At 42.5% G+C, this 24,440-nt stretch overlaps 1 protein-coding gene and 1 non-coding gene across 3 annotated transcripts; both read right to left on the bottom strand.

Moving 5' to 3' along the window:
- Positions 1-9,611: 9,611 nt before the first annotated feature.
- TRNAW-CCA (transfer RNA tryptophan (anticodon CCA)) lies at positions 9,612-9,683 on the bottom strand. Its single transcript has one exon. It is a non-coding gene; the product is annotated as a tRNA-Trp (tRNA).
- A 3,089-nt stretch (positions 9,684-12,772) lies between these two features.
- On the bottom strand, positions 12,773-20,681 carry LOC131250545 (E3 ubiquitin-protein ligase WAV3-like). Of its 2 annotated transcripts, none has more exons than XM_058250836.1 (2): positions 20,291-20,681; positions 12,773-14,915 (listed from the first exon to the last, which is right to left on the bottom strand). In XM_058250836.1, exons 1-2 carry the CDS (start codon positions 20,483-20,485, stop codon positions 12,960-12,962), a joined length of 2,151 nt encoding a protein of 716 aa, XP_058106819.1. In that variant the 5' UTR covers positions 20,486-20,681; the 3' UTR covers positions 12,773-12,959. The 2 variants fall into 2 exon arrangements, with proteins under 2 accessions (XP_058106819.1, XP_058106823.1); XM_058250840.1 differs by lacking the exon at positions 20,291-20,681 and adding an exon at positions 15,745-17,350.
- Between the last annotated feature and the right edge of the window lie 3,759 nt (positions 20,682-24,440).

The following is a 24,440-nucleotide window of genomic DNA, read 5'->3' as shown; positions in this document are numbered from 1 at the left end:
GGTGTTGTAGTTGATTTCAGGGACGGGTGTGAGTTTGTGGTAAGATGCCTAATTCTACCAAAGTAGGACTTTTTCCACGGTCCCAACTTACCCATTTTTTTATCATGTCCAGTGTAATACTGTAAGATAATCTATGCATTGTACATAAGGAATTTGGACAAAATAGATTAACGGGCAAACTATTTTTCTAAGTTCATATGCACAATATGTATATCAGAATGGTCTGTGATTCGGGACCTAATTCCTAACTGTTTGTTGCCCATTTGAGGAATTTCTTGGGCCTAAAAAGAAAAATCTCTATTTGCTATATATTCTTAACACTCATCAAAGACGAAGTAATAAACTTTTGGTTGTAAGTGGTTAGGCCAACACGGAAGGAAAGTTGTGTAGTGGGTCTGAGCCAGATACATAGACCTTCTGCCAAGCTATGACAGAAAATTTGTCATATTAGTTCTTAATCCTAATTGATCTCGATCTTCTGCTTAATTAGAGCATTGAGTTCATTGGTAACTACCAGGATTGAGAATTCGATTCAAACTGCTAATACTTCGCTTATATATATATATATATATATATATATATATATATATATATATATATATATATATAGTTTCTCTACTCCGTGTTCCCGATTGGAATGAGTCTTTGGGAAGGCAATTCTAAGGGGTATGTTGATTTGACCTAACGTTAAATCTAAGAGATATATAAGATTTCTCTAAGTGTGAATGGTTTCTAAGTCAGACAAGCTTCCTAAGAGTTACTAAAGAAGCCTATAAGTATCAAGGAGATCCAATGAAAGAATGAGATCTCACTCCAACCTAATCAAGCCGACTAACTAAGTCTATCATTCATTATCCTAGCATAATAAATCTTTTACATTCCTTAGTATAACTAGTAGCCTAGTCTTAATTTAGGAGTAGTGGTAATCCAATAGTTGTAATCCAAAGTCTATGCTCATACGCTAGATGATTTCGTACCATTTTTAATACAGAAAATTGTTTCATCGCTTAGGGTCAAAAGTTGTCTGATTGGAATTGAGTTGCCCGAACTTAAATTTAACTACACTTGAGTACTTAATATATAACTATACCAGCTAAAGAGGTCCTAGGGTTTACGTTATTAATTTATCGGATTTACTATACAGTCAGATTTTATATAATCCTCGTTCCTAACGTCCTAGGGTAGTTCTATACCCTTTTCTGGCACTTTTAGTTAGTATATTATTTTAATTATTTTTCTAATTGTTTTTCATCAAGTCTACTTCATTTTCATCAAATTTCATTAGATTTTGTATTGTAGAAAAATTCTAAAAATTATAGAAATGCTAAAAATTATAGAAGCAGCAGCTATCCAAACTAATGATTTTTGGATAGTTTTCACAATGACCTATTTTTAACTATTTTAAAATTTTTATTATATTTTTTACTTATTTTTATATGAAACTAAACTTATCAAGCTTCAATATGGATTTTTAATCACCTAAATCGGAGTTATATCGAGAGAGATATGATTTTTTGAAATTGAACGAATATTGTAGAAAATGGGTCGCCCGACCCGCTGGATGGCGAGGCCTCGCCATTTTGGCGATGGCGTCACCGCCCACTGGAGGTTAGGGCAATGGCTCGCCCTAGGGGCAATGGCATCCCTCCCCCCTTCCCCCCAGAGTGCCGTAAATGTGCGGGACCCACCTCGGGTCCCCCCCAATTTGTGTCGTTTGGCCCCCCAAGTCCGTTTGAGCCATTTTCGATGTCCATCTCACGTATATTCACGCTTTTAGGGTTATTTGAGTGTGAAATACACTGAATTATCATCTAAACCCGTTGATTGATGGTTTAAGAAGGAATTGAGATCATCTCACATGATCACAGGTGCATACGGGTCATATTTCAACCGTTAGTTTCGCTTCAACAGTCATATGCTCACCGACGGGCGAAACTTGGGATCCTAATGTGGTTTCTAGATTCCATCGCCCCCTCCTGAGTCAGGGTGCGTTAGAGTATGTTGTGTTACCATAATCCAGGTCCAGTTTAATCTAAATCATACTTTGATACCATCTTGTAATGCCCCAAAAATCGGGGGTCAAGCAGAAGCTCAACTCCTAAGTTTCAACGCATCACTTATGCAACATAGATAATGATGTTTAAATGTTGTCCATATTAGTGCATTAAACATGAGTAGGATTATACTAAAACAATATGTCATACTCCAGAGATGATTAAATTAAGTAAGAAGAAGACTGTGATAAGTTTATAAAGCATATAAGTGGTTGTGGGTCCTTAGAGTATGAACATGATACCAGGTTAAATAAGTACATGTTTAATTCCAAAATATGCAAAATACAAAGTGTAAATGTTCAACTATTCCATATCCCTTTAGCCCTGGTGGTGTAACTCCAGGTCTACGTAGACCCGTCAGAGAGTTGCAGGCAGGAGAACTCCTCCTCGACATAGAAGGTCGGCTCCATATCATAAGCCGCATCATCATCTCCAATTACAATAGAGTCTGGTTGGTGTTTTAAAATACCATCATTGAGTGGGAGTGAGTGATCAACTCAGTGGAGGTATAAGGCAAAGGTTAACGTGTTATCAATTCAATCAAGTAGTAATGATAAAGCACTACAACAATCATAGCCTGAGTACTCTTGTTAATGCAGAAATGGTATGCGATAATGATGTTTGCCCTCGCCTACATTCCCTCAGTGACATCATCTCATGATGGCTGCATGCACCACTCCAAACACGTGCACGTCCCTGCCAAAGCACCGTGTAATGTAAATGCATGATCGTGTTAACCAAGTTCTTATTTAAGTTTATTTAAACAGCATATTTGGGAAGCTAAGGTACCTCCCTTTTTATCACTTACCCAAACAATGATCCATTTAGGATCGTCAATCCTAGTTAGTCATATACGATAGATAGTTTCAGGTCGCCATGGAGAGGCTCGTCACCTCAGCACATGCCTAGTTTATACTCGAGGTCACTACGAAAAGGCTCGTCACCTTAACGCAGTCCTAGTGTATACTCGAGGTTACTCCACCGACGCCTTACCAACTGGCAGTCTATTTTCGAAGGCTCGTCACCAACCTGACTGGTGACCATAGCCAGGCTGCGTCAGTGTAGGCCAACAACTCAAATACAATGTCCTATACCACCGTATTCGGCTCACGAGTTTGGTTTGCTCACTGGTCACTATGGGGAGGTTTCTCACCCCAGCATAGGCTAACAGCTCAACTACGGTGTCTCATACCACCATGCCCGGCTCATGAGTCGTAGTGGATCGTGGTACCATGGTTGAAATAGATTTTTCATTGGAAAGTGGTACTTTAGGTTCAAGTAGTAGCATTCATACATAATAAACACACAATAGGATAATCGGTTTATTAGACAGGTTCGACTGGTACGAGCGTACACTGAATTAATCGACATGGTACCACTGTTGACAATCATCGTACGACTCAGATTCACCGAACACATCAAATGTGGTGGGACTAATCCAGCTACTTAATCGGGAATGGTTACCGATTGCCTGGACTACGTAGTAGTCCCAACCATACTCAAATACAGCATATCGATACATATGATAATCATATAAGCATTTAACAAACATTCCAAATACAATAGTCATTTAAGCATTTTATCAAACACATACAGCATGTTATCATACATATGTATTTTCTACATAAATCACATAATAACAATATAGATTACGTGAAGGAAACTATAGATATAGGTAAGGTAGTTGAGAATCCTATCTCAATACCCTTAACAAATATAATTCATCAAGCAATTTTTCATTCAAACATTTTATCAAACACGTAGGCTACACATTACTTTATACATTAACTAAATTAGTTATGATATATATTATGACAAATCCTTTCACAAGGGGATTGTCACATAAGCCACAAACATGTATTCTAGGTTAATAGTCATAGCAAGCACAAATCACAATTCCAACATTATTCAAACATTTCAACAAACACATGGAATGCATTATATATTCACATAGTTCACACACATGTATAATTTATCGAATACATCGTAACTAAGATCATATGGCAGTAATCAAGTCAGAAATAAATCATTAACTGGCATTGAAAGCCTTGAAAACCATAATCTAAATGTTTATAGTCCGCACCTTTCACCGGTAAACCCGTATCGAGCTCGGTTTGAACACTATGTCGTTGTCTACGGCACAACGGCTACCTAAATCACGAAATAGGTTATCTATTTCATCGATTCATCTACTTGGATACCTAAAAGAAATTAAGGTTAGTATTTCTTACCCAAATCGAAGTTGTATTCGATGGTTTAGCTAGATGTAGAGGCGATTTAACACGTGAAGTAGCAGGAAGGAACTACAGCAGCAAACTCTAAGCATCTCCCTTCGATCTTTACTCCTTTCTCCCTTTTTCTCTCTTCTCTCCCCTAGGGTTTGGAGAAAATCGTATGGAATAGAAACGAGGTGGGTTTAGGCCCTTATAAAGGCCCAGAACCGATGGTAATGGCCCCAAGGCCATTGTATACTTAGGTTATAGCCAAAAGTCGACTGTTTCGGGCCAACAGAGTTCATCTAGAGGCCCATTTCCTGTATACGGTCTGGAAAAAGTTTCCTAACATTGGATCTAGGCCAGGTAAAGATTTTGGTCCGATCGAATTTATGGATCGACCGCGGAGGACTTACTTCAATTCAACGATCACTATTACTCGATCAAGGCCACAAGCACACTGACATTTGTTGGAAATTTTCCTTGATACGAGGGTGTAGTTGGGTCAGAATCTGACGGTCTGAAACTTTAAATTTTTCCTGCAAGCGAACGCCCCAAATCACTTATGTTTAAGTTCATTCCCAAAAGATATTCGCGTTTCTTACACACTTCGCTCTGGGCAGCAAAGGAAGCCTAGGGAGCAAGAAGAAGTGGACGGTGGGTGATCTTGGACCCACATTTTCCCTTTGTATCATGTATTTGTTTTGTGATTTAAGGGTTCATATCTATTGGGACCCACCTTGATGTATATTTTGTACCAAAGAGGGGCCCATAGTGGCGGGGTCCCTCCATCACCTCCGACATCGCCGATGCCTCTCTCTCTCTCTATGATTATGGCCCACCTAATGTGTGTATATCATCCATGACATCTATCGGTGGACCCCATCTATGTGGGACACACCATGATGTTTATATGCCATCCCAACCGTCCATTGGGGGGGGGGGGGGGGGAGGGGGCCCACCTTGAGGTGGCTAACAGTGGGGGTGGCTGCCAGTGAAGTGTGACCCAATGTGGGCCCACCCAGCACCATAGCTCAGGTGGTAGACTGGGTGAAAGATGCCTCGTTTCAACACAGGAGGTCTTGGTATCGATCCCTGTGGTGGTGGCTAACATGGAGTATGTGTACTGACGTGAAGTGTGGACTGACAGTGGGTGTGTGCTGGCGGTGGGGTCCATGAGACCCATCCATGCCGTCCACCCTTTTAGATGGGCCATACATGGTGTATGTTCTTTATCCAGACCGTCCACCAACCTAGACGGTGGGACCCACGTCCGTGTGGGGCCCTCCCTGACACACCCAGATCCATAGCCCAACTGGCAGACTGAGTGAAAGATACCTCGTTTCAACGCTGAGGTCTTGGCATTGCTGCCCTTGTACGGTGGCTAGCAGGGAAGTGTGGACTGACGGTGGGGTCCATGGGGCCCACCCACGTCATCCATCCATTCCGGTGGGCCACACCACACTGTACGTGTTTTATCCAACCGTCCACCATCTTTGGACGGTGGGGCCCACCCCACGTGTGGGCTACCATGATGTACGTGTAAGTCCAGGTAGTCCGGGGCTTGGACATTGATTATGTATTAGATATGATATTAATATATTATATCATATTATATTATATTATATATATAATATGATATATTATATTATATTATAAAATAGTACTTTTATATATGTGATGAGGGTGGGCCCTGTGTGGGACCCACCCCCCCCCACACACACACACACAGAGAGATATATATATATATATATATATATATATATATATATATATATATATATATATATATATATATATATATATATATGTATTAAATACTTTTTATAAGTATATAAGGGTGGGCTCTACATGGACCCACCTCAGCCTCTTTTGAGCAACAGTAGCTGCATGTACACGGCAGCTACAATGCTGCTATCCACGACAATAAGTGGACCCCACCGCTAGCTGTTGTGCACAGCGGCAAGTTCCATGGGTCCCACCTATTCCATCCATGCCGTGTATCTATGGGACCCACCATTATGAATGTGTTGTATCCGAACCATCTAGCCGTTTGCAAGATCATTTTATGGCATGAGGTAAATGAGTGAGACCCAAAGTTCAATGTGGACCCTACCAATTGCAATAATAATGGGGTACAGTGACATCCACCGTTTAAAACTTCTTAGGAGCCACAGTGGTTCCCACTCAAGCTGATAATCGGTTTTCACTTCATCTATCTCTATGTTAACCTATGAATAGGTCGGATCGCAAATTACATAGGGGTGGGCCCGATTTGATATACATTTGGCCCATTTGATCGGCCCATGCGATCGGCCAATTGATTCGGCCCATTTAATCAGCCCATTGATTCGGCTCATTTGATCGGCCCATTGATCGGCCCATTGATTGGCCCATCTGAATTGGCCCATCTAATTCAGCCCATCTGAATCGGCCCATTCGATTGGTCTACTTGAGGTATATGAAGCCCGATACGATGTATGTGAAGCCTATGAGCGAGGCCCAATGTAATATATGTGTGTGGCCATTACATTGTTTATGAATTCCTTTGTAAGCCACTCCTTGGGAGCAATGTTGGTTAGATGTCTACATTGATGGGCAATGATGGTTAGATGTCCTCATTGTGACCTTCCCTAGGCCTTGTTAGGCCCATTCTCTGCGTGGGTTAACCCAAATAAGTAGGCCCCATTTGCCATATGTGATGGATTGATTTTGATTACCGATTCCGATTATAAGTATATGATAACATAACATCATGATACATGTCCATACGCATCATCTGCATACTTGTGATGAGGTGAGTGATTGATCATAGCACATGTCATTGGACAGATTATTATGGATTCCCTGGTAAGGGAAGTTGCCCACACGAGCATGTGGTACGCACATATTGTTGTATGACTGAATTGCGTGATTCATGCATCTTGCATTGCATGACATGGTTACTGTATGCCCTAGTGACATAAGGGTCGTGGCCTTCACAGGCGTATCGTGGTTAGCAGGATTGAATACCGAAAATCTTGTTCTACATAGGGTGTTATAGATATCCCTGGTTGAAAGTCCCTAAACCTTTATGGTATCATGAGGTTACTCCAACGTCTAGACTGAGTAGGTGCATGAGTGCCAAGTGCCGATTACTAGATGACCGCTCTTTTCACTGTGTCGTGGTCGATTGGAAGGGGGTGCGGCCTTACCCGCCCAAGTGGAGGGGGTAAAGCTAGGATGAGTTTGACCAGCTCGAGGAATGAGTCCGCTATCGACGAGCCGAGTCCGATATTGGCAGGCGGATAGTGATGTCTTTTTCATTCACCTTATTACGTGCGATAAGGCGGTAATCTGGCTTGGAGTGTACCAGACCCCGGTGATATTCTAGAGTTGAGCTGTATTGATATGTGGACTTAGATGATAATTTGTATGCTTGATTTTACATCTCTCATCGCATGGCCTTGGTATGGCCGACATCATTCATGCCTTGCATCGCATAGCCCTGGTACGGCAAATGGTATTTATGGATTCATCAGCATGTTCCACATTACTCTGATACTTCATAATTGTATTACTACCTTGCGCACACACTTTCACCGCCCTTTAAGCTTTCCATAAGCTTATGCACGACCGTTGCGTGCAGGTGACATTGGACCGCAGCAACGTTGAGGCAGGAGCGCATAACAGATCATCTTGGAGATTTTTGTCCATTATCATTATATTTTCCTTTATGCTCATTGTACTTATAAAGTTTTTTATCATAGTGAAAATGTGATGGAGTTTTTGGTTGTTGTTTGTAGGTTATGCATTTAGTTATGCTTATTATAAATCAAACTGATGTTGAAAATCCTTCTCGTAGCATCTCAGGATCAGAAGCTGGCGAATGGGTGTTGGGAGCCGAGAATGGGGTACTATGGAGGCTGTCAGCGCCGGATTCGACGATCGAAAATTTTGTGAGCTCGGTTTCCGAGTTTGGGCCGTGACATAGGAGGTGGATGAAAAGATCTTCAAGATACTTGGAGCGCTTTTTGCATAATCATAAATGGTGTAAATCTAGTTTTATACGTCAGTGGATGGTTGACGAAGTGATGTGGTCGAGTTATCCAAAAGTTTAATGAGTGAAGAGAGAAACGTGATTAAGTAGTTCAAGATACAAAAGACGACCGAGAGGAATAAGATTTGACCGATAGAAGAGGAACAGTCAAGGGAAACATAACAAAAAGGAAGATATATATATATATATATATATATATATATATATATATATATATATATATATAGAGAGAGAGAGAGAGAGAGAGAGAGAGAGAGAGAGAGAGAGAGAGAGAGAGAGACTTTTCTGCTCTTTTCCTAACTCCCTGTCTCTGTAAGAATCTGGAAGAATAAGCTACAACAGAGCTATATAAATAGTAGAGGAATTTAGCAGAGAAAAATGAATGACCGAATATTTATAAATCAAACCAAACAAATCTATCAATTTACTTTATCTCAACTTATTTTAAGGATATTCTTAGCTATACTCTTTTAGTTGTAATCCAAATCTACGCTCATACGTTGGATTTGTTCTCTATCCTATCATGCAATTCTTTCAAGAGGCGCATTCCTACTGTTGTCCCTAGTCATCGATTGTGAGTTTTTCCTTTTATTTGATTGCACTAGTACTCAGAAAAGTCATTTTTTTGTTGAAGACACAAAGCAACTCATCTTCAGAGGAAGAACCTTATCCTTTGATTATTGCATAGTCATTATAAAACTCTGCAAATGGTTGAGTAAGCGACTGATCTTCTTAAAATTTTGTTATATACATTTATATTGGACATATGTGCTTATTTCGACGCTTAAGGTCAAAGTTGATCGATTTGGATCGAGCAGCTTCATCAATTCTAGCACGCTCATGCATATTGTACGTGATGGGAAACAAACCGAGCAGCAACAGCCAAACCCAAGAACACTTGTCTGATAACTTAAAATAAAAAGTCCGGGAAGGTGCCCAAAGCCCCTTTGAGGCTCCCGATTAAACTTGAGATTCGCTTGGGTGGATACGAGAAAAATTCTATCCCACCTGGATTATATTGCTCCGGTGGAAATGGTCCGTTTACATCTAGGCTTACCACCTCTCTCTCTCTCCAATAATGAAAAGATGCCGTTTGGCACATTCATATTTTTAGCTCAAATTCCTCCTGATGCACTCGTGCATACGATGGTACATGCATCTGTAACTATCTCGTCATGTTTGGTAAAAAAGATGACTCAACCACCTTATAGGCAGTGAGCACAATATAGAATGCACGGTTAAAATGGAGTCTGATTTGCATTAAAAAAATTTTAAAAAAAATCAAATAAGGTAAAAAACAAGATATGAACCTGACGTGAATCGAACACGCAACCTTCTGATCTGGAGTCAGACGCGCTACCATTGCGCCACAGATCCACTTGCTTTATTGTTGCTTATTTACTATAATAATAGTAAAAAAAAAAAAAGCAATAAAAACTACAATAAAGTGAACACATATTTGGACACTTTCAAGCTACTGCAAGGACGAACGGTCAAGATCATTTTACTTTAAAATTTTGCAACGTATTGAATGGCCATTTGTGGGTCCCAAGAATGCAAAAACTACAATGATAAAAGGTTGAAAACGAAAGAGGCCCTCCTACTATAGTGACTGATAAAATGGTTAGGATCATGTGATCCCTATGAAATTTGAACCCATCCACTGCGGGCCCACAATGAGTGCACGATGGAGTAGACTTTCCACTTTTTTAATGGGGGCAAAAGAAAGATGCTGCTGTTAAATGTTCATACATGTGTGGGGCTCATCAGATAAATGAAAATGGATTGACGGACGATTGGTCCACAGCATAAATTCCGGTGGCTCAGAAACTATGCATTGTTGTTGTACCAAAGTAAACTGAAAATAAAAAATAAAAAATCTTACACTCATTTTTGCTGTCATTTATGTTGCCAAATGGACCTTCAGTGTTGGGTGCGGGCCCAACAGTCAATGCACGAATCACTAAGTCCATAAACTATGTACTAGATAAGTCTCTCAACCAATAAGTTCACTACTAGGGGTGCCAAGGGGTCTGATCCACATCAACGGCAAACTAAGTTTAACTTATTTACTAAACGGGTTGAGGATCAAGGTCTAAGACCAATCCATATAAATCTTCTTTGGTTGTTTTAACCTGACCGGAGCACCCTTTTGGATTTTCACTAGACTTGTGCGCTTTTGCTGTTTTTTCTTGGACGGACTTTTTGAGTTTTCACCCCCCTGTTTTTTTTTTTTTTTTTTTTTTTTTTTGTTGGCCACTCATTTATTATTAGGTTTATATTTCTTTACAAAGCCCACAGAAAATCACTCTGCTGAAATGCATAACAGACGGCCCTCCTTACCTTTATTTTGCTAGTTTTAAGCCATAAGCTACCCTCATACAGGACTGGAGACCTTTTGCGGACATCCAGGAGGACTTTTCTTCTAGGATGAAATGGGGTCTTGGGACCACGGCTGATAAAGAATATCATAGTTCAAAGAAAAATGAGTTTTATAAGATTTTTCATTTTTTTATTTGGATTTTTCTCACGAAATCTCTTTTTCTTTTTCGTTCTGTCTCTTTTTCTTCCTTCTTCATACTCTTGCTCCTTTTGGCATAATTTTCTCAAGAAAACTCATGGGAAATGAGTTATCTGGGCCATCTAAATATTTTCATGGTTAATCAAGTTCTCGGGCTTTTGGATTTTGAGATAAATACTGCCTTTTTAAGAACATAGGCTTTTAAGTCCAAAAGATGACAATTGATGGCCTCCTTTTTCTGATATCGTCATTATCAGCTAACCCTAGTTCAAATACTCGTGAGTTAAAATTGTGATTATGGAAATTTGAACCATGCATGATGAATCTTTACATACTTCACATTGACAGGTTCAACAAAATTTGGGCCATCCGTCTCAGCTAAACGAAGAGCATTCAGAAAACACATTTCGCACCACATAACGGCCAATCCATTCTAGTTTGAATTTTCTCATTGGATCGTGCATGTGCGTGTGGTGGTGGAAGAACAGGCTTCATAATTATATCATCTGCTTTGAATGTCCATATAGCCTAATGCACTTGTTATATGTCTGAGTATTTATACTCTAATAGCGCTGCATATGGCACCACCCTCTTCTCATCAATTAACCACAACTGCTCAAAATGAGACTTTTGCCATGTCCCTACTTCAACTCTACTCTCAAGCAAAACTCAAAGTGAGTAAATCTCAACTTCTACGAACAACACCATCTCCATCCCATAAACAAGTGCATATGGTGTGCCATCTGTGGAGATATGGATAGATGTACGGTAAGCCTAGGACAACATCTCATGCGAATCTTCATATGTTCTACCATTTTCTCCAAAATTCAGACTAGCATCTCGTTCATAGCTTCTACATAATAGGGACAGTAGGTTGTTGACATGTGCCTATTAATTTTGAATTGGATTAGGAATTCATCAGCCTTCTTGTTTACAAACTCTGACCCATTATCCATGACGATCTTGTTGAGGCACGGTATGGATGATGTGGCTTTTCATGAATGGAACTTCGGATGCTGTGATGAAAGAGAGTAGCAGCTTCCCCTCACTTCATGAAATAATCAATGGCCACCAAAATGTGTTTTAGGAACAAAAATTGGCTTTCATGGACAACCAGAAATAACTGAGTCTCATAATCTTTTTTATCCCACAAAATCCCTTATGAACTCAGTCATATGTGAGAAACATCTGCTCCAAAGGATTGATAAATCAAGAACTTTGGCTTCTTTCATATCAAGGCAAATAAGCAGCATCTCTTGCCCCCAAATCTGCATCCAAAAACTGCCTGCCCCAATGCATTATTAACACACTGATTCTTATCTCTCGGCATGTATGCGAACAAGATCTCTTGGAATTCTTCCGAGATGAACTTCTCATCCTTCATTTGGCAATAGTAGGTCCGAATCAATGTTATCCCTTTGGTTACACAAATGGCCTTGTTAATTAGATTTAGGAGGAAATTAGCTCTAATAAGTATTAAGAATCAACAGGCAAACTATGTCATTTTCAATTGAATCAGTGGGGCTAGGCATTCTTGGGCACGTTCTCTACTCCACAGCCAACCCAAACAGACATGCATTCACATGAATGTTGTGAAGATGAAACTAGTCATCTGCCATGGGAGCAGCTGATTCACAGCGGGATTGAGGATTGGAAAACTCAACACCATGTTAGGAAGGTTCGTGTTGACTCAAAGACTCAACCTGACTCTGATATTTAATAATTACATTAGTATTATTAAATATTTAATATTGCTTAGATAAGTAATAAAAATACAAATAATGTCATCAATGGTTAGTTTAAGTTATTCCCTGCAACAGAGTTCCAAGGTTTCAATTCTTATTAACTCAGTTTGAATTTTTCAGCAACTCTCAATCCAGCGAGTTTCACAACTGAGGAAAGGAATGCAAAGTGAAATTTCTCCTTCCAAATGGCTCTTTATCCATAGCAAATCCTTCCCTTAGAATTGAGTTGCCCTAAAAAACTAACAAAATCAATCATACACTAAAAACAGAGTGAGAAATTCCATTTTAATACAGCTACTGCTACTGCCATTGCCATATACAACACCCTCCAAAACTCATTCATGTCCAATCCAACAAGAAACTAGAGGACCTATTGGATCACCAGCATCACCGTGGATTCAAGCTGCATGACCGGTGCAGCGTCCCGACCGGCTCCTGCTCTGGCACGAAAAAATTAAGGGTCTGTGATCTCGTCACCATGTTCGCCATTGACGGTGTCTCATACCCAATTGGGCCACTCATGCTCAGCCCATGGGTGTCCCTGGCTGCAGGTACCAGGATTGTCGTATCTCCCCTGGTCGTGGCCCGTTGCCACGAGTGCGAGCTCAAGCCTGACAGTACATAAGCCCGGCCTGACTCTTCATACAGCTCCTGGCTCGCCATCCGCTCCCTTATCTCCTTCAGCTCGGCTTCAAGCCAATTGCAGAGCAGATCCCCAGCTTGGGCCGATGCTGAAGCCAAGAGCATCAGCCTTCGGTTCGCAAGCACCATCTGCGCCTTCTCAAAATTACCCTCCTCAGCCAATGCTTGTGCCTCAGCGATCGCTTCTGCTACCAACAAGCGGTTCCGCTGTCGGTCCACCTCCAAGCACACCATCTGATCTTCAGATGTTGGACTCGTCGGGCGGTGGATTTTTACCATTTCACCCTCTACCTGTATTGTTTCCTGTGACAATGGGTGCTTGTATGAGCACCGGATGGTCAACAGCGGTGTGATCACATCAGGCCCACTCTCAGACGAATGGAAAGGAACTGAGACATGGACAAGGAAATCTTTCGCCTCATCAGCATACAAATCTCCAACTTTGACGATGGCATGCCGGCCCTGATCAGAGACTTCACTCAAGTAGTTCCCTGCAGGTACCCTGTCAATGACAACACCGGATGAAGCCGAACTCAGGGTGAGCCGCAGCTCCTGGACCACGACACTGAGTAGGCCTCCAATGCACCGAGCAAAGGCATCCTGTATGACACACTCGGCCTCTATGAAAGAAAACATGCCGCCTGATACATCTGAAATCGCGTGCATGGCTGGCGCATCATGGTCAGTGCCAAACCCAAATGTGTGGACAGGTATTGGGTGCCCATGGGCCCCAATGCTGTCATGATTGCCATGACGGATGGAAGGCGGCAAGAAGTTCAGGTAGTCCAATACACGCTCTGAATTCAAACCCCATGTCTGTGTGTTCCGGCGAGGATTGCTGTTATCAGTGTTGTGCGTGTCCCTGCCATCAGAGAGGAGGATGACGCTTGAGACGGGGTTCTTCTGCTGCCGCTCCTCAAGAACCCGGACGCCTTTCCGCAGTCCTTCAACAATGTTGGTCCCCCCACCTGGCCTCAGTGAATTGATAGCCTGGATTGCTCTGTCCCGGCCTTCGTCAGTCATCCGGCAGAGGGGGAAGAGCCGCCACGCAGATGATGAGAAGAAGACAACAGAGATACGGTCAGTAGGGCCAAGGTGGTGGATGACAAACACAAGGGCGCGCTTGAGGAGTGTGAGCTTGATGCCCGCCATGCTTGCGCTGACATCAACCACCATGACGAGGTCTATCGGGGTGCGGTCTTGATGACAGGGGGGTGGGGCACGGAGGCTGACTAGGACAGTGAACCCAGGACAGGACTGGGAGGCCGGGACTGCTGGGAATTCGGGGAAGGCATTGATTGTTGCATCTTGGCATTGCAATGAGGGGTTGATCATGGACAGGGTGGGGGTAAGGAGGGGCTCATCATCGTCGAAGTGGGGAGGTTCGGACAGTGATATAGTGTGAAGGAGGTGCTGGTGATGGGGTAGGGTGGATTGGAGAGCATGGTGGACATTGTCGAGAGGGCTAACACGAGCACGGCTGTTGGATTGGGACAGGGCAACAGTAGGTTCAGAGGAGACAATGACGGGGGCTTGGCAGGGGATTTCATTCCAGTGGGAGCGGCAGATGGGGCAGAGGTGGTTGCCGTGCTTGATGCAGGAGGCAATGCAGCTGAAGTGGAAGGAGTGGGAGCACTCAGCTGTGAAAAGGGCGCGTCCTTGACCAGGTTTCATGCTGCCTAAGCATATGGCGCACGTTTTCTGCATTCATCAGACAAAGCTTGTTCTAGTGAGAGTGGCTAAGGAAGAATCATAAGCACCCATCATCATCTTCATACAACAATTAGCACCAGTTTGTTCAAATGGATTTAACAAATAAAAAATAAAAATCATCTCATCAGCAATCCAAATTCAACAGGCAAAATTTGAAGCATTCCATCCCATTCCCCACCATCTGATCATCTAACAAGTGTGCCATTTCAATCTTATTGGTCTTTTTCTCAATCCAAGATGGAGCCCACAAACTATTATTATTATTATTATTATTATTATTATTATTATTTTAATTGACAGTTCAAATGAATGGTGGACAGGATGAGCCGTCAGCATGTGTTGTTTGGATTGGGTCTACATTCAAGATGTATGGATAGCCTAACTCAAGGATTGGAAAGGTGTCTTTGCAAGATATAACATATGTACAGATAAAGTTGGGTCAGGCCAGGCTGGACTAAGCTGGGTTAAAATGACCTCAACCATTCATGTTCTTATTACTACAATATAGAAAGTTATGGTCCTATAGTTATGATTCATTGATTATCTGCTCTTTGAATCTTGGATTTGACTAAGAGGCATCGTTACATGCATCCAGAACATGAACCGTTCAAATCATCATTCGCTGGGGTTTGGAAACCTGCCTTGGACTATGCTGGGGTGAGTGGCCCAGGACCCTGTCAAAACCAAGGGGTATTATTGGCTAAATACATTATGGGAAAGACAATGCATTCGAGAAAGTGATGTTTCAAGCAAAACCCAGCTGACTTTAGCACAGCAAAAAAGTGGGTCGGTATCATCAAATAAAAGTCGAAGGTACCTTTTGATGAGCTTTTCCACGGATATTTTGCGTCATTTTCCACTGTTTGAAAGAGGAATCTCCTGGCACGTGCAACCTAGGAGCAGGCGTGCAGGATTGGAGCGAGCCAGGTGCTCACCAGGTGAACCCTAGCAAATAGTTGTAAAACTCTGTGGGTCGACTCAGACGAGATTTCAAGCTGTCCCATTGGGAGTCTACTTGTTCTATTTCCAACAATTATTCATTAAATACTATTAAAATATCAAATCGCGTCTTCAAAGTTATCCCAACCGGCCGAAATATCAAGTCAACTTTACTTTCTATGAACCCCACTGCCCGTGGATTACGTACTACCCCTGCCTCTTCAGAGCTTGGGACCGAGGGGCTACCATGATGTATGGATTTTATCCACACCGTCCATCCATTTTTTCCATATCATTTTTTATTATTAGCCCAAAATTTACGGCAGATCCAAGGTTCCAGTAGACCACACCACAGGAAGCAGCGGTGCTAAAATACCCACCATTTAAACCTTCTTAAGGCCCGCGGTGTTGTTTCTTTGCCATCAAACCTGTTGATATGGTCATATACACCCCCATGAAGTGAAAAAACAGATATCATCTTAATTCAAAACTTCCATGGTCCCCAAGAATTTCTTAATGGTATGAATTTAATCTCCACTGTGTGGTCTACTCGAGCATTGAATCTTCCTTATTTTGGGGTTCATAATTTAAAATTATATGAAATAAAAAATGGACGGAAAGGTGTGGATGAAATCCATACATCACGGCAGTCTCTCGTAGTACCTAATCCACGTCCGTTTCATTAACCAGGTGGGCTACAGCGTTTCTTCTAGCCCTCTAAATTTGTTCCGAGCAATGGCCCATTTTATAAGTGAAACATTCAGTTACCTAGCGCAGCTGATTGAAACCATGTGGCCCACCGGATGGGAGTCTCAGGTTTGCAACACGTGCTCATCTGCGGATCTTCTACGGCATGTATTCGGTCAATTCATGTCACCTGATAGAAAGCTCTGATTTGTTGCACGTGTTTGCGTCATGATCTTCTACGAGTGTAAATTCGTCAATTGGTGGGAAAGACGTCACCGCCATGTTCTCCTGGAGACATCTACGTCACCTATCCATTTGGTCAACTCATTTCATTACATGAGTCCAGAAACCGAGCCGGCCACTGAAAGTTCCTGTGGTCGGAAGCTATGTGGCGCCCATAGATATGCCCGTGACAAATCCACATCCACTCTGTCCATCACTTTCACAAGACCACAATACAACAGATATCCAAAAAATAGTGCAGACCAAAAACTCAGGTGGGCCACATCACATGAAACAGTTACAACAAAAAAGCCCACAGTTGAAACCTTCTAGAGCCAAGCATGATGTTTGTATGCCATCCAAACCGTTCATAGGGTTATTACCATTCCAATAAACTATAGCTACAAATATCATCCCCATACAAAATTTCTCTTGCACCACAAAGTTTCCAATGGTAGGCATTGGATTCCCACTGTTTTGTGTGGTGTGGCCCACCTTCGCTTTGTATCTCCCTGCTATACTTAACGTGGTCTTGAGAAAATGATTGACGGAGAGGGCAAGTTAACGTCCAAAACTAAGGGAGAAGACCGGAAGAAAAAGTGGGGATGGAATGCACACTCTTCAAACCTTCCCAGGGTCCACCATTGTGTTTATAAAGCCATCAAACCCGTTGATAAGATCATCCCCACGACGGGAAAAGATTCATATCAGCCTGATTTAAAACTATTGTGGCCCACTGAAGGTGTCAACAGTTGCCATTCAATCCCCACTGTTCTTGTGGTGTGGCCTGTCAGAGCTTTGAATCTGCCTAATTTTTAGAACAAGTCCTAACATGACCTTACGCAACCAATGGGCAAAGTGGTGTAACAGAAGTGGGCCCCGTGGAGACAAGAGTCACAGGGAAGTAGCCGTCCAATCAAAACTTAGTTTTCCACATAAAGACAAGAGGAGAGACAAGGCTGCATTTCACAATAAGGGCTCTTTTTAAAAGCTTACAGAAGACAGGCTGGACACTGGACTTTACAAAGTCAAGGATATCAATCAAACGTTCAAACAAGCAACCCATCTCAGAGGTCTGTTTGCCTTTGCAAGTAAAAAAACAACAGTGATTGTTTGGCTTTGCTAAAATAAATATTACTTGTCATTTTGATTTTCTAAATTTACTTTTTAAGTTTTCAAATGTGTTTGATTAGCCACTTAATCAATTAAAAAAATAATAATAATTCAAATTTATGCTTTTTTCCGCAGCCTCGCCTTCCATTTCCAGCATGGTAACTTCTGCTTCTTCTACAAGCCTGGAAGGAACAATCCATGGAAAGGTGGGCCACACCATGATGGTCGCTTAATAAGAAAATCAGGGCAATTCACTCTTCAAATGGTACACAACGATAAAACGAATGGGCATCTAACGAAATGAGTCATGGTTCTGGAGTGGCCAACTCATCAAGTGTATCCAATTCTCCAATTGGGTGATCATCACCGCGTGGCTCACTTCTTTCACTAATTGAAGATTGGACGAGAATTTCCAGCAACCCTGACCTCTTAATCCAAAGCCATGTGGAGCCCACTGTGATTGTTATATCCACTTCATCCATCAATTACGATTGCACATGTTAGGACATTGACTACAAAAATCGGTCAATTCAATAGTCATGTAGGCCACGCCAAAAAAGAACAGTGCCGACCCCCTACAGTTGAAAGCTTCTTGGCCCATAAGTTTTGGAGCGGGCTGAAATTTCTGTTTTCCTTAAATATTCGTAGGAATAACCTTTCATTTGGATTGCATGTAACATAACGGTGGGATCAGGGCATTTCCATCCCCACCGTTTCCAGGGCCATGGCTCACTTGATTATTGGATGTGCCATGTTTTTGGGGTGTGTACTAACATTAGCTGGGGAAACTGATGAGGGAGTGATATTCTATGATAGACGGATACGATTATCACCATTCAGGACATGGCGTCAGACTTCGAGCAGCACGACTAATCTGGACCCGGATCCAGCAACGTGGGTGGGACCCTGACCGTGGCGCCCACCTTGGTGTATGTGAAGTATATCTACGCCGTCCATCTGTTTTGCCAATTCATTTTAGGGCATGATCCCAAAAATGAAGCAAAAAACAAATCTCAGGTGGACCACACCTCATGAAACAGTGGTCATTGAATGCCCACCATAAATAATGCTTATTTTTCATCCAACTTATTGATAAAGGCCATGGATGAATGGAAACACAAATATCAGCTTGATCCAAAACTTTCGTGGCCCACAAAAAGTTTTTAATGGTCATTTACTACTGTTTCTCCTGGTGTGGGCACCACGATCAGGTCCCATCCACATCGCTGGATCTGGGGTCGCAGACAAGTCGCGTCCCCACAAGGCATTGCGTACACGTGCTAGCTGCGGCCAGCTGTCAGGAGTGTTCCACCGTGCACAAACACCCTGGCTCAAAAACCAGAAGGGCCCCACACCAGGTGAATCACCTACGTGAGTGGAAAAGAAAAATAAAATAGTTCTCTCTAGCGTATTGCACACCAATAAAGCTTCGCCGGTACACAGTCTGACTGCGACAGCTTGCACACCATTGCAGGTTCGCTGGTACACAGTCTACCTGCGACAGCTTGTCCTAGGGAGTTCTTGGAAGCTAGATGGGCCTAGCTATAATGTTTGCTAGAAATCCACCTGGTCCATCCGTTTTTCAGCTCATGTCAGGATATATGATCCATGCAGATCCAAAACTTAAGTGGGCCACACGGTAGGAAAGGTGGGTAGGGAAATTACTGCTGTTGAAACCTTCCCGTGTCCACTGTGATGTTTAAACGCCATCCAGACCTACCATCCAGACCCTTGATAAGGTCATTCCTACTTGGATGAACTGAAAAAATAATTATTAGCCTGATCCAAAAGTTCCGGGGCCCCACTGTTGTTTCAACAGTAGACGTTCAATCCTCACTGTTTCCCGTCGTAAGGCCCACTTGAGATTTGGATCTGCCTCATTTGTGGGGTCATGTCCTAACATGATCTGTCAAAACGGATGGACCCGGTGGATTTGTCAAAAGCATCACGGTGAGCCCCACCTAGCTTCTGTGCGCACGTACTTCTGGAGCAGGCAATCATCGGACGGTTCGGTGTGGCCTGCACGATGAACGGCACTCTCTCAAGCACGTGTGCCTCGTGACACATGAAAGCATGCTATAAAGGGCATTTTCGTCACTTAATAAGAATGAGGGGAGTCCTTGCCGTAAAATCCTAAAACAACACCTCTTGCCGGAAACACTACGCCGTAACTCGGCGACTTTTGCGTCGGAAATCCCACCCCCCGCAAAAGATCCGAAGAAATCGAGCGACAAGAAACCCTAACTTGCGGTTCCCGATCGGAAAGCTGACAAAACTCGCTGGAAATCGTCTCACAAACATCATACCCGCATTTCCGACGGAATTCCGGCAGCAGATCGAACCGAAAACAGAGAAATAAAGAAAGAAAGAAAGAAAGAAAAGAGATGAAGAGGAAAACAGACCTTGGAAGATCTGGTGCTGCTGCTGCTGGTGATGCTCCTCGACAATCGGAGCCCCGAAGAGGACGACGAGGTCGGCGTAAATGCACGGAGATCAGGCTCGGAGAAATCGGTATGGAAATCGGTGGGGCCCATCGAACGGTGCATAGAGAGGCGGAGAGAGAGGGATTTCTTTAACCTCTTCAGCGTATTCGCCATTATCTCCCCCTGGAGAGAGAGAGGGTTTGGGAATTTTGAACGGTTTGGATGGAGCTAGGGTTAGGATTGTGCATTCATTCATGCATGATGTAGATTAGACAAACGATTGGGAGAATTCGAAGGCAAATAAGCTTGGTTTTTCCCTTCTTTTCCGCTTTTATGGTTTTCTTATACGACTTTGCAGTTAAGACCTGCAGGAATTTTGTTACGGAAAACGCTAGCTAGCTGACGTGGAGAAACGACATAACGCTCGCAGAATCTACCCCGTTCATCAGACACGCCACCCCGTTGTTTGGTTTTCAACACTGGCGTAAGCCGTGACAAAACAAAAAAAGAAAAAAAAAAAAAAAACCAAGGGGAATTTATACCTAAAACGTATACATTTATGTGTGATGGTCCACGAAAATTTTGAAATACTGTAGTGGGACATTAGTTTAGTGGATTGGATGGCATATAAACACTGTGAGTGGGCCCTACACCGAATTAACGGTGGGAGTTCCATCCCAACTGTTTCATATACTGTAGCTAGCTGAGTTTCGGATTATAATGACTGTTGAGGTGAATGATTAACAAGCAGAGGTGTACCACCAGGACGGCGCGGATTTAATGAGATTTCCACCTGCGTGGCGATCGCTTTGGAAAAGTAACCTCAGGTAACTAGCGCGAGCTGTGCTGACGCTGGCACGGTTCTTCCGTCACGTGGGAGAGGATAGGCCGGATGTTGGGAGAGCAGGGGTCGTTTGGCACCGTGAATTGGAGGGGGTTTCAAATCCCCTTGTTTGGCGCGTTAAGTGACTGGGGGTTGCAAATCCAGGGGTTTCTTAACCTGCAATCCACGGTGAGATGATGCATTACACCTAAAATCATTTCAACAACTGCAGGTGTAACATGTGTGTCACTGTACACCGTCGTTCTATTGGGCATGTGGCTCACTAATGATGATCAGCACCGTCCAAACATTGTCCATGTAAATCAGCACTGTCCAAACATTGTCCATGTACATCAGCACTGTCCAAACATTCTCCAGCACCGTCCAAACATTGTCCATGTACATCAGCACCGTCCAAACATTCTCCAGCACCATCCAAACAGTGTCCCTATTAATCAACCGTTAAAAATTGTTGGTTAGTCACTCAAACATGATCTTGTGCTTGGGTCCATTCGAGACTTGGAATCTCATCATTTTCAGGCAAAGCATATATTCCAGAGGGCTTATCACAACCATAGTGTCAAAAATTATATATCTCACTAATTAGAGATATTAAAGTTGATTTAGTAATTAAATTGAAACCCTTGGAAATATACCATGCATAGGTATTTTTGGATTAAAGTTGATTCACACTCCAAGGTGCCAAATACACTGTGAGGATTGCAAATCTAGGGGGTTTCCAATCTTAGAGATTCCGAATTCAGCGGGTTCCAAATACACGCTCCCAAATAGGCTTATGGCGGAAGCTGCTTCCCCGCTCCCCGGAACCACCGAAGTCGGTGGATCCCAGTCAGGGCCCATCTTAATTTATATTTTGTATATCCACACCGTCCATTCATTTTTTCAGCTCATTTCACCATATAAGAGCAAAAATAAAACAGATCCAAATCTCCAATAGACCACACAACAGATAATGCAGTGGTGATTGACCATTAAAATTTTATCATGGGCTACGTAAACACCCCACCCAAGCATAAGTTGATTAAGATTGAATTAATGGATGGTCAACCTCAAATCCATCCAAATCCTCGTTCCATAACTCTAGGAATTGTAATCCAACTCTACACTCAATCCAACTCAACTCAACCAACCAAGTCAACCTAGCTTGAAACACCCAGACCCTAGGTCTCATAACCTTAAGCCAATTCAATGAGTCAACTCATTGAGTTGACTCACCTGGTCGGCCTACCGAGTCCATCAACCTAACCAACCCACTTAGTCAAGCCCAACCCAAGAATCAAACCTCAGCCAAGCCCTAAACCGAGCCTAATTATCCAAGCATCCTAGAAGATCTAGAAGCTTAGGAAATCCCTTAGTTATCTAGTCATTCCATCCCTCTACCAAGGAGAGTGAGAATGAAAGAAAGAGCCCAGTTCGAGTCCAGCCTAGGCTAACTAGAGTCCAAGCTTCCTAGGCCACTTGAGCCTTAATGCAAACCACTCAATCTAACCCTTCTAATACTACCGTCCATCCCACCATTCAATCTTCAACTAGCTTCGTCTAGTTCTAAACATTAGCATCGTGCAGTACTCATTCCCCTCTTAACCCCCTACTCATTAAATACTTCATCATTGCATTACATCACATCACTTCTTACACCTAATTGGCTTAGGCGTAGGCTCTGTCGCTCGGCAATATAATTGGATCTTGCCCATCCAAAACCCTGTCAATTAACTTAGACATAAGCATTGCATGCACCTCCTCATCATTGTTCCATATATATAGCACTTAACACTTGGTCAGTTCAAACGTATACTTTGCGGCTTGCCAGCGTAGCTAGATCCTGCCTATCAGAAATCCGGATTGATTATCTGTTATCATAATTACATTCAATACATTTCATCCTTTGTGTGGAGAACTAATCCAAATGCTCATAAATTAGCTAGATCTTGTGAAGTAAAAACCACATGTTTGTATGGGCTGAGTGGGTGCCTAATACATTGCCTCTATATAACCATGGTCCCTTACTCAGAATCTTTGAATGCAAACTCCAGAGTCATCTTAGGGTAAGAATCTTTGAATTCTCTCCTAATGTTTTTATAGGGTTTAGCTGACTGTAGAGACGAATTAACTGGCTAACAACGACTCTGGTAAAATATAAGACACCTTTGAATACTCGCAAGAGAAGTCCTTGAAAGAGGCAATATGTTAAGTGTAAAATATTATATATTTTTTCCTTATTATGCATTGGTTTTTGTAGACACCCTATCCCAGGCTGATAAGTTGATTGAGTTTGAACTAATGGATGGACAACCAAACCCCAAATCTAAACCCTAACCCTAGAATTCTAAACCCAATGAACCCAATCATAAACCCTAAACTCAACCCATTCAAACCAGTTAGCCTAACCCTAAATCTTAGGAACCTAAAACCCTAAAGCCTTGAGTCAACTCAGCGAGTCAATTCACCTGGTCAGCCACCTAGTTAAGCCTAAAACCAAGCCTGAACCCAAGATCAAAAGCAAGCTCAATCGAATAAATGGGTGAAACCTCAAAGTAACAACCTTCACAGTAGAGCCTTCACACACTTGGAGGATGCTGCCTGCTAAAGTAAAGAGTCCAAGTGAGGACCGATAGTAGCCAGGTTACCATCGGCCATGTGGCGCTCTCCCTTTATGGGGCAACGTCCCTCAAGCATGTGGAACTTTCATTTTTCAAGCCCTAAGTGTGCGGTTAAAGTGTATTTACTCTAATGCTCATCTCCTTGCCTAAACTTACCCTCTTACCACCTCTTCCAACCCATGAGATGATGTCATGTGGTAATCTCCAATCCTAGCCCTTCAACTACCTTTTACCCCTAGGATCACCAGGAATTACAAGAAAACCTGGTTTGAAGGCTGTAAACAGCCCCCTATCCCTTCTCATTTTAAAGCATTCACTCCCATACAAAAGCATAAGGAGGAAATCTAAGAAGCATTCCTCCACCAAGAAGAGTTAGAGTGTGTGTGTGTGTGTGTGTGTGTGTGTGTGAGAGAGAGAGAGCCTAAACCTGGTCTAGTCTAGCCTATCTAGAGTCCAAGCTTCCTAAGCCACCTAAATTCAAATCTGAGCCACTCAATCTACCCATGTGACACCACCGTTCATCTAACTGTTCAAAACTCAATCAATTTGATCGAATCAACACATTAGCATCGTGTAACATTCATTCCCTTCTCAACCCCCTTGTTCCTCATATACATCAGCATCATAGTGTATTTCATCATTTTCTTGTATTTAATTGGCGGGTGTATGCTCTAAGGACTATCGA

This window comes from Magnolia sinica, chromosome 1, assembly GCF_029962835.1.
Source record: "Magnolia sinica isolate HGM2019 chromosome 1, MsV1, whole genome shotgun sequence".
NCBI lineage: Eukaryota > Viridiplantae > Streptophyta > Magnoliopsida > Magnoliales > Magnoliaceae > Magnolia > Magnolia sinica.
This window is presented reverse-complemented; position numbering and strand designations above follow the sequence as displayed.